At 40.0% G+C, this 14,541-nt stretch overlaps 1 protein-coding gene and 1 long non-coding RNA gene across 3 annotated transcripts in view; one reads left to right on the top strand and one right to left on the bottom strand.

The window, feature by feature from the left end:
* The window catches only part of spg (dedicator of cytokinesis spg), a 32,813-nt gene extending 18,275 nt beyond the window's left edge, over positions 1–14,538 (top strand). Inside the window, exons 5-14 of one of the 2 annotated variants that reach the window (XM_011309164.1) lie at positions 6,663–6,747; positions 6,825–7,283; positions 8,186–9,541; positions 9,617–10,674; positions 10,755–10,772; positions 10,907–11,069; positions 11,528–11,965; positions 12,357–12,498; positions 12,801–14,170; positions 14,281–14,538. In XM_011309164.1, the coding sequence (XP_011307466.1) occupies positions 6,663–6,747; positions 6,825–7,283; positions 8,186–9,541; positions 9,617–10,674; positions 10,755–10,772; positions 10,907–11,069; positions 11,528–11,965; positions 12,357–12,498; positions 12,801–14,170; positions 14,281–14,448 (5,257 nt within the window). In that variant the 3' untranslated portion in view covers positions 14,449–14,538. The remainder of the gene's footprint in view (positions 1–6,662; positions 6,748–6,824; positions 7,284–8,185; positions 9,542–9,616; positions 10,675–10,754; positions 10,773–10,906; positions 11,070–11,527; positions 11,966–12,356; positions 12,499–12,800; positions 14,171–14,280) is intronic. The other variant, XM_011309172.1, reaches the window with a different exon arrangement.
* LOC105269135 (uncharacterized) lies at positions 432–3,131 on the bottom strand. Its single transcript, XR_892409.1, has 3 exons — positions 2,717–3,131; positions 992–1,313; positions 432–588 (listed from the first exon to the last, which is right to left on the bottom strand). It is a non-coding gene; the product is annotated as an uncharacterized lncRNA (long non-coding RNA).
* Positions 14,539–14,541: the final 3 nt, after the last annotated feature.

Below are 14,541 nucleotides of genomic sequence, written 5' to 3'. Positions count from 1 at the left end.
TAAAATCTCTCATTATCTTAAAATCGAGTAATTAACAAAGCTTGAAAAATACACAAGTAATGGCAGTGCACGGGGTGAAATAAAAAACTTACTGACAGAAAAGAATAGACTCTTACTCCCTCAGTAGATTAATTCCCACTATTAATTAAGTGGTTGAGTTCATCGAGTCATCAATGCCAATAAAAAAAATTCCATCCGCGGTGATAATTCTTTTTTATGCCATCGGTGCCCGTAATCACGCGATTCTAACCTCGCTTCGCTCGGTTAAATCGCGGATTCCGGGCGCAATGACATAAAATTTTGTATGAAACGCGTGCGTAATATATTTTTCGACTCGTGGGATTGTAAAACTCGCCTTCGGCTCGTGTTACAAACCTCCCACGAGTAAAAAAATATATTACGCACGTGTTGCATAATATACTATTCTCCCATTTTTTCTCCTCGATAACCGAACGCTAACGATTTCATAATTAAATCATCGAATGCTTGACATGGTTGGAGTAATCACCACAATTTTCACTTTATCTCGGATGATCATTAAACAGCCACTTCCAGAGATCGTCACGGGATCTCATCTCTCACGGAAATCTGCAAAAAAAAAAATCGAAACTCACAAATATTAAATATTCCACATGAATTTTTTATGAATGGTCAGGAGAATTCCAATTTTAAGGTCCTGGGGACACCGAAAATTAGTAAAAACAATGCAAATCAAATTATTTTTTGTAATTCTGGATCTATTGGAAATTTAATAATCTTCAACATGAGGAATTCTGGGATAATTGTTATTGAAAATTAAATAAATGTCGAACAGTGTAGAGATGATTTTTCATGAGTGGACGAACGATTTGCGGAATAATTCCGCAATAAATGGATTTCCATTGGAAATAGAAAGAAATGGAAAATTGGGTGTTCCTCCTGAAGGTGAGGGAGATGGATGCCACGAGGTGGACTAGCCGGGTTGTAAGGGAATAATAACATTAAAAAAAACCTGGTCCAGAGTGGATCGGAGCCAAGGTTTTCAGCATGGTGAATACACGGTAACCAACCAAGAACCTGTTCGCCCCATCCTCTGCACAAATCCCCAGCCTCGAGTATGCGTTTTCTGGGCTCTTTAAAGTTCCCTCCATTTTTTTCAAACTCTTTTTCAAGCCCCGATTGCTTCCACTGCTGTTTCAGAACTTTCCGAGACTTTTTACCTTTTTTTTTCGTTTTGTGTACCTCAAGTACTTGCGTAATCGTACTTCAGGCCATCTCCAGGAGGCACTGGCCATTATCTGTTTTTTTCATCTTCAACAATTAAATCCCTCAAACTGAAAATTAAAATAAAAAATAAATCTGAGTAGCAAATTAAACTTTAATTTACAATTAAAACAGCTAATGATAAATAATGATAAATTCTTCTATAAATTTTATAAATTCATAAATATTATAGATATTATTTTTTATAAATTTTCCCCATGGGTGATAGAATAATTCCCGTGATTTTCTCTTCGCACGTTAAATACCCGTAATTTTTCTAATTCTTTAACTACACTAAATACTTGGTCCACTCAATTCTCTCGTTTCTATTTTTCTTTCGAGTTAACTCTCTCCCAAGTTGCCTGGACGTTTTTTATCGGTTAATTTTATTTCTCGTTACTCGTTTGCCCCTCGCTTACGCAGTCCAGGAGAACGAGCCCGGGAGGGAAACCTCCGTCCACCTGAGCCCCAGCCTCAGTGTCTGTGTGCATTAGAGATCTCTTGATTTGTACGTACACGATTACTCGATTACTCGTCTGTGAGGTCGAGTACAGGGGAAGAGGTATACACGGAAATCCTTTGGCTACCGGCGGTACCTCGCAACACGCTATACACTTGGAGGGAGTTAAAAAGGAAACTTAATGAATGGAGGCAATCGACGCTCTCATTAAGGATCTTCTGCCCCTTTTCCGCTAAATTTCACCTTTTTTTTTTCATTTTTCTGGGAAACTTACGAGGGGATTAACACGAAACAATATAATTTTTTCTGTTTATCATTATTTAATGATTCAAGAAGTCTCATCAGACCTCAATAATTTTTCTGTGTTTTTTCTAATATTTTATAGATTTTTAAAAAGCTCAGAAAAATACCTGGGACATTATCGCACGATCATGACGTCTTGGGAGATATTCATTAATTATAAAATGCGAAAAAATATAATTAATATAATAACAGTATAAATATATAATCCGTCAACAATCAACAATTTCTCAGTACACGTAGAAAAAATATTAACAGCTTTATGTTATAAATAATAAATTTCAAGGAAAATGTTTGTCTCATCCGCAAAAAAATTTCTGCAATCACTCGGAGAAAATTCCAAAAATCATTGGATCTGATTTCACTCTGCTCTGCACGTCATAATTGCTTGGCCATGCAGATTTCCTTTATGAACGCCAAGAAGTTTCAGCTAGAACGTCCTGATAATATTTCTTTAGCTCATCAAAGTAGTGAATGGTATCGCGAGAACTGGAGTTGCGACTGATTAAGTGATTGTGGAGATATCTCAAACATCCTCATATGATAGGAAAGAAATGATAAATCAATTATAAATGTTGAGTGGACGAAAAATCAACGATGAGACGTATTTAATCATGCGGCATTTGCTCTAATTGAGAACATGCGGGGTCTCTCGCGAGATTTGACCCTGACATCCATTACTTTCAATCCTTTTACCGCACTCTGTATACTCACCTCAATTTATAACAGAGAACAAACTTGCAACAGTGTAATCCTCTCATCATTATCCTATCACATCACAAAAACATCATAAACTCATTATTTATCTTAAAAAATCAAAATTACCCGAACTACTCTAATTATAGAAAAAATGCAAAATTGCAAATTGTATAATTTTTATTAGAGAAGGGATCACTGATAAAATGGATAGTAGATAAAAATTTAATTCTGGATAATATGATGAGTCAAATGACACGTTTCACATTTTTAATGAGTGATAACAAAATGACTAGCTTCGGTTTTATTTGACTTTTCGGTTTTATTCTCATTCTTGGAAATGAAAAAGAGAGAAGTAAACCGAGAAAAAGGCGTATGTTGTTATATGTATACAACTGTGGGGTCTGGAAGAGGAGGTCGGTGCCTCCTGCGACGTGACGCCACTGCATACCATATCCAGGATCCAACCGGTTATCATGGGCTTGCCTTCTCCACTCCCCACTTTCATCTTTGTCTCTTCAAACCCATATACAGAAATGTACACGTTGCCACGGGGATCTGACATTTATCGAGAGGGTATATAAGAGAGTATGTATCTTCCGACACCCGGGATATGGCTGCGAGACCTCGAGATCAAATAAGATGAATGAACATTTTCAGTTATCAGCGAGAAATTGAGTTGCGGGTGAAAATTAAATATTGGGTTAATTACTCTCTTCTAATTTAGAGGGAACCATTTGAAATTCTGGATTTGTTCTTTAGAGAGTAGAATGAACCATTCTCACAAGTGGAAACCAAAGACTCCAGTGTCAACTCATCACATAATTCGACCTACGTGCTGACGGGCTCTTCTTGTCATTCGATACAATGGTGAACATCTACGCTTTCTTCAACGAAGCAACGAGAATAGATCTGAATAAAAAAACAATTAAGAAGACATGACAAAATAGCTGGGAGAAGGTCTCGCCAATTTATTTACTCCAACTCTTGTCGACTTGGTGATAGCAGGATCAATCCTGTGCAGACATGAATAATTCTATCTTGTCATTGTGAATAGAAAATCAAAGAGGGATATGTGAGGACAGGGATGTTGGCCTCCACCAACTCATGAGAAATAATGGTTTATCTGCTGAACAAATCCAGAGCCAATAATCGTGCTAGTCCAATGATTGAAGAAGGTAGCAAGAGAGTTGTATTAGAGTTTACTTGTTGGGGCCCTCCTGGGTGGACTGTAATTATAGCGGACAAGTCTGCTACTGAAACGGATCCGTCCAATCGACGAAATTGCGATACTCAGAACTAGCCATTCTTTATTCTTAGAATTCATTGGATATATCATTTTCCTCTTCAGCGAGAATAGAATCTTTACACAAGGAGATAATATCGAATATCAAAAGCAGTCGGAATTGAATTTTTTGTTTTACTAACAGATTTTAATTAACAAAATTTGATTTTGAAAAAAGAAAATTGGAAAAAATTCGGAGGATTTTTCTTATATTAATTTTTGACATTTTTTTATTCTATTTTTTTAACTCTCCGAATCTCCGGAAAATACTTTTTTGCCGGCGAGGAAATTGAAAAGAAATGTTTTCAAATATCACAAACACCATTCGGTGTCTAATGAGCGTCATTGAAAATGTATTCAATAATCTCTATAATTATGAAATTATATTCAAATGAATTATTTGCACGCGAGTCATGAGAATTTTTTAAATGATAAATGCACACAGAAAATTTTATTTAACTATTAATCCCATAATATTCTGTTGAATTTTTTCCAAAAAACAATTCTTAAACTTGTATTTAATTTTCTAATAATAATAATAATAACAGCCCATAAAAGCTTTTTAATCTCTTAATTTTTAATGAAATGAGTAGAAAATGAAAAGCATAAATAATTCGAAAAAAAAAAATGATAAACACTTTTTCAAAAAAGATAATTGGCAGTGATTTTTAACGCTGATACCAAGAGTTTAGGATGAGTTTAGAGACGAGTGGAATTTCTATCATCTCCTAATATAACGGATCGTACTAGCGTGTTTGCATTGAATATTCATGGCAGACAGAGCCATCCGATATCTTTGGAAAGGGGCATAGGTCCCAGGGCCTGTGGGTCTCCCAGAGCCTGTCTCCACGCATCGAAGTCTCTTCGCTCGCCTCCCCTGCATTCCATCAACGAGTTGGGCCTTTTGGCCATTCAGAGCTGCTCTAACTCCCAATGGGGCCCCAATTCAAGGTGCCCAATGAGATAAATCCACTTTCACCAACTTCGTGTCCCAAAATCATGCCAAAATTTTACATTTTTTGGGATTATTTGATGAGCTCTCTCTCTTTCTCACTGATTACATTTTGGGGGAGGGTAATTAAACTACGGTGATTTATTTTTGGGGCTCTGGAGTGCCTTCATGTGTTACGCCCATGTGAAGTAACATGGGAAGGGTGTGGGAGTCTTTCTGCACAACCGGAAGGCCTCTGCATGCTTTTACACTGGTCGAGACTCATTTTTAGGTATCCCCAGGTCGAATTCCCATGAGGTAAAAACCCTTGGACGGGTAATCGTGAAAGTGGTCTGGCCTCCACCATTTACTGCTGATTCCCCATGGGCAATTTCCGAATGGCAAATAACTTTCAGGCGTCTCCCAACCATGTCAGGCTAAATTACTAAGGCTTTTCTTCAAGTTTTTTCACATTTTTTTTTCACATCGTGCATTGGATAAAAAAAATTTTATTTTTTTATTTACAAGTATGTCTCCATTCTACCAAGGAAAATGATTCAATAAAAAAGTTTGTCAGATAATTTATTTTTTTTAATGAAGCTATTAATTATTTGATAATAGATAGTAATGATTAATAATAATTATCGATTTATTTTGGGATCAATATTATTTCATGCTTCAGTCAAAATTATCAATTTATTCGGGAATACTGATGAAGACAAAAAAGTTTTGTTAAAAATCATGAATTTTTTTTTAAAAACGAATTGATCCTTTCCCCGGAAAATCTCCATTAAAATTGATTTTTTCCACGAGTGTAATCACATCATTCGATCTCATTAAGCCGTCAAAACCCCAACTATTCTTAATTAAAAAGAATTTTAGTGACGCAAATGAATGAGCATAAATGACTATTAACTTTCTCATCCACCACCACTTCACTACAAATTTTTAATAACTCGTTTTAATTGGATCACGCAATTAAAATGCATCAAATGAGAAAATTGTGGCGATGGGAGAAGTTGGATTAATTAAAATGGCCATTAGGAAATGCGTGGGTGGGAATTTCGAGTGTTGAAAAATTGCTCAGCGCGCTTGGTCATCTCCTGGCATTCGACCAGGACTTCTCGTGGTTTATACCTGCATTCCATTTGCAGGAGGCACAGGTAAAGGCGTATTTGAATGCATCGGGTGTAAGGCACGGGCTCGGGGTCATGGGAACTCGAAAAACTTGATGCTCTTGCAGATTGAGACTCGATATTTATTCTTCAATCATCCTGTCATTCTATTAAAATAATCCAGAAATTACGATTTTTTAATAATTAATTCAATTGGTTTAATCCGACTCATTAATCATTCAATCAATACAAGGAAATTAATTAACTGTTCCCATTATCTAATTATTGAAGATTTTCATTACTTGGAGATTTGTTCCGTGTTTTATTCGGATTGATGAATATGATTAATAAATATTCTGGGAGACATTGTTCACCGAGAAAAAAACGTAATAAAAATTCTAGATCAGTACCGGAAATTTTCCATGAATTTTTCACGAAATTCCCAAAAATATTCCTGGAACGAATGCGAAATTTTATTCGAACGGAACTAGATTTTTTCGTTTTCGATAGGTTTTAATTATCTTATTTATTACTATAAAAATAACTGCAATAATTCATTATGTGTGTAATTTTTGTGTAAAAAAAAATATTTGAAAGCAAAAAAGGATGAGGAATCGTCTGGTTTGATTGCAGAAAATTGGGATTAGACCTGGTGCCTCGTCAAGGAGCGCACATGGTGGATCCCGACACGATGTCGGTGGTGGAGCTCTACCACGTGGTAATTATCCCACAGCTCCTCCCTCGTGAAAAAAAAAGCCGCACCAAACAATTAATAATCCCTGATTAATTCCCCAGCACGTGCAGAGCGCGGAGAATTCTCAGGGTGCATCGGCCCGAGGCACTTTGCGTCGTAAGGAGCACAAAAAAGTACTCACCCATCACCTGTACTTCTGCATGCGAGACTTTGGCCACTCGGTGGGTGAAGATGCTGAAATTTACTTCTCCCTGTTTGACTCACGACGTGGACAATATTTGAGCGAAAGATTTTTGGTGAGAATATCCAAGGAAGGATTCTCCAACTATATCGAGAAATTGCACAGCAATTGCACTATATTTACGGACCTGGGTAATGCCGATTTGAGTCGGGATTTGTACGTCGTCGCTCATGTCATGAGATGTGGCAGAATGCTTTATTCTGATTCCGGAAAAAATAAAGCTGGAAGTGCTGTTTACAGAAGGCCACATGGGGTGGGTGTGCTACCACTGGCTGAAGCTGCCCAAGATCACACTGAGGAGTTGGAAATGACTTTCAAGGTAATGATTAAGAATGTTCTGTCTTCTCTCCACAAAAATTCAGCTTTATAAGTTTTAGGAAAAATTTATGAACGATTTCACCCGAGAAACTAATACTCTTTTCACATTTTTTTCATTATTTCATGACTCACGAAGTTGTACGAGTGCCCGATAATTTTCCTGTATTTTTTCTAATGTTTCACAAAGTTTTTAAAAGTCCAGGAAAAATGCAGGGAAATTATTGCACGCGATTGCGGCATTTTAGGAGTCATTAAATAATTATCGAATACGCATCTATTATTTTTAATTCGATGCAATGACCTTGAATTACTCAAAGCTCGGAAACGAGAATTCTCTCGTATTTTGTAATACTATTCTCAATTGGAGCAATTAAGGAGATTAGAGTATTCTCCCAATGCATGCGAAATTACTCTGATGAAAGTTTCAAATGTGAATACCTATTTTCATTTCCAATTACAAAACTTGGAAACTATGCTGGAGTCACACGTGTCTTGTACGATTTCCAGAATCTTCCCGCGAACTTACCTCATTATCAAACGTTTAATGTTCTTCCAAAGTTCAATCTCTCGGGAACAATACGAAAAACTGTTCATACTCGACTGAACACTCGATTATTCATTTTATTTCTTAAATGCATAATTAATAAATTCGTGAACTAATATAATTGATATAAATGATTATCTCATAAATGAAGCGAGCTAGAGAAATTTATATAAATACCTTTTTTGTAGAGTGAAATGTGGCGAAAAAAAAAAGATTCTCACGAAATTTCGTGATTTCTCTTCGGTTGAAAGATATTCACCGATAATCGGGGTTATCCCAAACGCCCTCTCCTACTTCCTCAATTATCAACAGATTGTCTTCAATTTTTGTAATAAAAAAATAAAAAATGGTCTCGGCAGGTGTATCAAGGTGAAGAAAAAGAATTTCATCAACTTCACGAGCAAATAATCCGAAACAACAAGTGTTCGCCTCTGCCAGGCCAGCCGAATTACGGTATAGTGGTCTCCCTTCGTGTCCTCCACGGAGAGCTTTCCCAAGTGCGAGAGGAAAATCCTCTGCTCTTCAAAAACATCTGCCTAACACGAAAGCTCGGCTTCTCGGACGTGATAATGCCAGGTGACGTGCGAAATGACTTGTACCTGAGACTAGAGAGAGGTGAATTCGAACGAGGTGGTAAATCCACTGGTAAAAATATCGAAGTAACGATGCTGGTTCTCGATGCTGAGGGCCAGCCCTTGGAATGCTGCCTCTTTGGAGCAGCTGGTATGGAGGGTAGCTCTGAGTACCAGAGTCTCGTTATCTACCACCACAACAGCCCCTACTGGGGTGAGTCAGTGCGATTAGCAGTGCCAATAGATAAATTCTACGGTAGCCACATTAGATTTGAATTTCGTCACTGCTCGACTCGCGAGAAAAATGACAAGAAATTATTTGATTTTGCTTTTGTTCGCCTAATGGATCCCGACGGTGGAGCTACAATTCAGGATGGCCTCCACGAGCTCTACATATATAAATGCGAGGAACGTGCCAAACTCGATTCACTCAGTTATCTGTCACTGCCTAGTAGTGCCAGAGAGCCCAATTGTCCGGGGATTCCCCCATTTACCAGATCACCCAAAGAAGCTGTATTCATAACCACACTTCTTTGCAGCACAAAACTCACCCAAAACGTCGACATCCTGAGTCTTCTCCAGTGGAAGGCACATCCTGATAAGATATCAGAGGCCCTGGGTAGGGTTCTCAGGCTCGATGGGGAGGAACTCGTCAAGTTCCTCCAGGACATCCTTGACGCTCTCTTTGCTATGTTTCATACTGAGGATGGAAATTCCACTGAGCATTCTGGTCTTGTTTTCCAAGTGCTCGTGTCGATATTCAGTTTGTTGGAGGACTCCAAGTTTGAGCACTTCAAGCCCGTGATGGACGCTTACATATCTGGACATTTTGCTGCTGCACTCGTTTATAAAGGATTATTGAGTAGTGTGCAGCATTGTGCAGACTGGGTGACTGCTGCAGAAAAACAGGAGCCCATTATGAAGTGCTTCAGGTCGCTCGAGTATATTTTCAAGTTTGTTATTCAGAGCAGATTACTTTTTGCCAGGGCAACCGCTGGGCAGTACGAGGACAGTTTCAGGAGGGATCTTTTTTCAGTCTTTGTGGCGCTCAATAAAATGCTTACGATACCATATGAGATGGTGCATGACACACAACGGGCGCTACTCATGTCTGTATCCGCTGTATTCGAGGAACTTACCCAGGTGAGTCTTTATTTATTTGCATATAAAATGTCACAACAAAAAAGACACTGATTCAATGTTCATGGAATATTACAGCTTCTCCCCGCCCTGGAAGTTGCGAAATTGACGTGCACGATGCTGGACTCAATCCCCAGGGATCCACCGCCACCGTTGATCCAAGCAAAACTCCTGGCAATAAAAAATCTCGTAACTTCCTCCCTTTTTCAAGACGACGAGAGCCGTAATCTCCTTCTCTCCACAATGTGCAAACACTTGAAGATTCACTTAGCCCGGAGAGAAGAGCTGAGAATGTGCACTGAAATTCTCGGTGAGATCCTCAGTTTTCTCCACAAACGAGGAAGAGACACCAACAAAGTGAATAATTGCATCCATCACGATATAGAAACATTGTGCATCTCCCTGCTGGATATTCTCGTGCAGACGATTCTGATAATTATAAATGCTAATGGGCCTGTCTTGGGGTGTCTCGTTGCCTGTCTGATTGGTCTCCTTCAGCAGCTGGATGAGTACCATTATGCCAGACTGTGGGAGGAGTTGACGAGGGGAGGCGAGAGAAAACCCCTCAAGGATTTTCTTCTCAGGGCTTTTCTTGTGCTGAAGGACCTCGTCCGCCAGGAGATATTTCCACCTGATTGGCTGGTCATCAGGATGCAGGCGAATAATGTAATCCTGAGGAGTTTGGAGGAATTGGCTCAGCCACTGGCCTTCAAATTTCGACATGGAAACTTTGACTCACAGCTGTGGTCCATGTATTTTAATTTGGCTGTGGCTTATCTTACACAGCCGTCTCTCCAGCTGGAGCACTTCTCCGAGGTAAAGAGGGAGAAGATTGTGGAGAAGTACGGGGATATGAGAGTCCTCATGGGCTTCCAGATTCTCTCGATGTGGTCAAATCTGGGGGAGAAAAAGCTCGAGTTTATTCCGGGAATGGTAGGACCCTTTTTGGAGGTCACACTCGTCCCTGAGAGTGAACTCAGGAAGGCAACTCTACACATATTTTTCGATATGATGGAGTGCGAGCAGAGGGCCAGGGGAAGTTTCAAATCTGTTGAGTCCGAGCTCATTGATAAACTGGATATTCTTATCAGTGAGAATAAGGGCGATGATGAGTATCGACAATTATTTAATACTATGTGAGTATTTTTGCAGTTTAGACCGCCTCCTGCGGCTTTTTTTATTTTAATCGAATTTTTAACATTTTTTCATGCTGCAGGGAGCACCTCAGTGCTGTGTAAGTTTTTCGTTTTGAGATTTAACGAGATTTCACTAGGATTTGATATTTTATCCGCAGAATAATTTTTGATGGATTCTTTGTAATTATTTGTGTCTGTTAATCTATGACTGATTAATAGAATTAATATTTAGGTTATTAGATCGTGTACAATCAGAGGATCCCACCTGGAAAGACAGTGGAACGGCTTTCATTACTTCAGTGACTCGACTCCTTGAGAGATTACTGGATTACAGGAACGTCATTCAGGGGGACGAGAACCGTGACAAACGCATGTCATGCACGGTGAATCTACTGGTAATAAAAACAAATAGCTCTTGCACAACAACACCCCAATACCAATGCTCTCAATTAAACCCCTTGTAAATTTTTACCCTAAAACAATTCTCGTTCCGGCAAATACGTTGTTAACAGTCTGCAAATCACCGCGATAATTGACCGTGAAATCTACCAACGCCACGTGGCTCCTCAGGCTTTATATGCGTCATTCACTCATTAGCAAGTGACAGTTAAAAATCAGACACGTCTTCGCGTGATATAAATTTTATAGCTCCAAACCTGAAATTTATCCAGTGATAATTGACCTTAAACTAAAAAATATCTTTCTGCATGTTACGGTGAAATGATAAAAATATCGTCTGGTCACTAGAAAAATATTTTTAAAAATTCCATTTTTTTTTGAGAGAAGTTGCAATCAATCGGAAAGAGATAAAATAAAATGGAATAAAATGGGACCTGTTGCTGTCTTTCTCCAGAACTTCTACAAAAATGAATTCAACCGCAAGGAAATGTACCTCAGGTACATCTACAAGCTGCATGATCTTCATCTTGCGGCGGAGAATTATACAGAGGCTGGATTTACCATGAAACTCTATGCCGATCAGTTGAGCTGGGAATCGACGACACTTCCGGCTGATCATGCCCATCCACAGCAACCAGAATGGCAGAGAAAAGAGCTTCTCTATCATCAGATTATCCATTACTTCGACAGGGGCAAGTGCTGGGAAAAGGGGATCCCCCTATGCAAGGAGTTGGCTGTGCTCTACGAGAATCGTCTCTACGATTATGCTAAACTCAGTCATATTCTCAAGATGCAGGCCAAATTTCTAGATAATATTCTGACGCAGCTCAGACCGGAGCCTGAGTATTTTCGCGTCGGCTTCTATGGACTCAGTTTTCCACTTTTTGTCAGGGTAAATATTTATTTCTTTTTACCTTTTCCTGTTTTCGTTGTTGAATTCCATTCGTCTGATGATTGCGGCGTGTGGCAAAACCAAAGGATTTTTTTTTTCTGGGGCATACCACTTATTTCAATCGGATACGAATGACAGATAAATCACTTGTTTCCGATATTATTGCGCAATTCGATAACAAAAAGACGAAACCTTCCGATTGGCATTACGATAATCGAATAGTTCTTCAATTATCGAATTGAATAAAGCCTTCACAGGCTTCAAGTGAGAAATTTAAGCCATTTCGAAGGTATTGAAATAATAATAATCGGACATGTAATCCTGGAGGTGGAAAATGTTACGAACCCACAGACTTTCTATTTGATTTCATTGTTTCTCCGTTTCTGTTTAGAACAAGCTGTTTATTTATCGAGGCCTGGAGTACGAGAGGATAGGTGCCTTCACCCAAAGACTTCAGACTGAATTTCCAAGTGCACAAATATTGATGAAAAATTCACCACCGGATGAGAGTATTATTTCCTCCGAGGGGCAGTGTAAGTTAAATAAATTAGATAAAGAGATACAAGTGTTGCAGGGACTCAAGTTGAATGAATTTGAAGGGAGAGCCATTCTTGAGAGGAAGTGATGCATCTACATGAATCAATTGTTTCAAGCATTGGAGAAATTGAAAGTTTCATAATATTTTTTTTATAATTTTCCAGAATATTTCCATTTCGCACATGGCGATGCATTTTCGTTAGTTTTCGCGCGCTACTGAATTCTCCACTATTTATAGAAATATTGAAATTAAATAATATATTTCTTCATCATCTAATATGTCTTACTTCCCATGCAGTCATCCAGATCTGCAACGTAAAGCCAATCCCCGAGGAATCGAGTCTGGCTTGTAGTTTCTCAGAAATTCCAGACCGCATCGTAGTCTTTTACCTCGTAAATGACGTTCGCAAGTTCACATTTGATCGTCCCCTGCACCGAGGCCCAGTGGATCGAGAAAATGAGTTCAAATCCCTGTGGATTGAACGAACGTCGTTGCTGACAGAGGCTAAACTGCCAGGAATTTTGCGCTGGTTCGAGGTAATCGAGCGTCGAACGGAGCTGCTTGCACCAGTGCAATACGCCTGCGAGACAATGCAGAACGTGGAGTCAGAGTTGCGAAGGCTAGTCGCCCAGTACACAGCAGAGCCCCACAGGAACATAAATCCCTTCAGCATGCGCCTCCAGGGGATTATCGACGCTAATGTCATGGGGGGTATCACAAAGTACCAAGAGGCTTTTCTCACTCCAGAATTCTCGAGACTAAATCCAGAGATGGTGCCCCACGTTAATAAATTGAAGAACCTGATCTTGGACCAAGTCAGTGTCCTTGAGTCAGGACTGCTCCTTCACGGCCAGATTGCACCAGCAGGTGTTCAACCCCTGCACAAACGCCTGATCGAGAGGTTTAGCCAGTTGAAGCAGGGGCTGGGAGCCCTCACCAGGCAAAGGACAATCCACCAAGACAGTATTATTAATTCTCCATTACCTCCACTTCCCATCAATAGTGAAAAGCAGAGACCAGCCACCCTGGAGACGACAGGCTCCAGGATGTCTCACGCAGACAGCGATGGACTCCCTGAGGAAGAGGGATTTTACACAAGAGTCGATGGGGCACCGCCACCGATACCCCAGAGAGAAGTGAGACCGAGATCTGTAGGATACGGCACCACTCCCCCAAGACCCACCCATCACAGGACTCTCAGCAAACCTCTGAGTCCTAAATTACCTCTCAGGCATTCTCTACCCACTCCTACCGAGGTCAACGAGCAGGCCAATATGAGGAGCTCGTGGAGTGAGCCTGGACCTGAACAGGCACCCCCTCTCCCGCCCAGAGGATGTACACCTGATAAGAGAGAGGTGGCAGGTACAGCACCACCAGCTCCACCCAAGAGACTCGTACATAAGAGGAATAATGAGTGGAGCACCGAGGATGACACGGAGGAGGGCAACGATCTCAGGGACAGCGGCATCTCAACTACTAGTTTGCTGGATTTTCAGAGCCATTTGAGCCATTTGAATAATCTCAGTTACGAAGATTTTGAACCCAGATCCAGGAGCAATGACATGATGAATATTTCACCACCTTCTGTGATAAGTACCCTCAGTGCGTCTAGTGGGGGATTCACTGGGGTCAGCTTTCAGGGATCCACGACTATTTTCAGTCAGGAGGTAATTATTTTTGAGGGCTAATTGCTCAAATTCTATCGGGTTTTCTCTCTGTTGTCCGTGTAAAAGGTCAGCTTACGATTTGGCAACTATTTTCACAAATTTTTTTGCAGTCAAGTCCACCACCAATTCCACCGAAAGCCAGTCAAGATCTTCCCTCGGCGCCATCAACCCTGGAGCGTCCCTCCAATCGTCTCCATGCAGTTGCGAATGCTGAAAACTACTCGGTCCCCAAACTCCAGACCCTCTCAGTCGCATCCGACACCGAGAGCACCGTCTAGCATCGTCCTAGTCCTTAGCAGTTAGTCCCACCGTTGAAATCGGGAGCATAACTATTCAATAAGCTACTTTAATCATTAATTATTTGCGAGTAG

Source organism: Fopius arisanus, unplaced genomic scaffold, assembly GCF_000806365.1.
Source record: "Fopius arisanus strain USDA-PBARC FA_bdor unplaced genomic scaffold, ASM80636v1 scaffold00003, whole genome shotgun sequence".
In the NCBI taxonomy this organism is placed as follows: domain Eukaryota; kingdom Metazoa; phylum Arthropoda; class Insecta; order Hymenoptera; family Braconidae; genus Fopius; species Fopius arisanus.
Note: the sequence above shows the minus strand (reverse complement) of the source record. Positions and strands in the feature narration are given on the sequence as shown.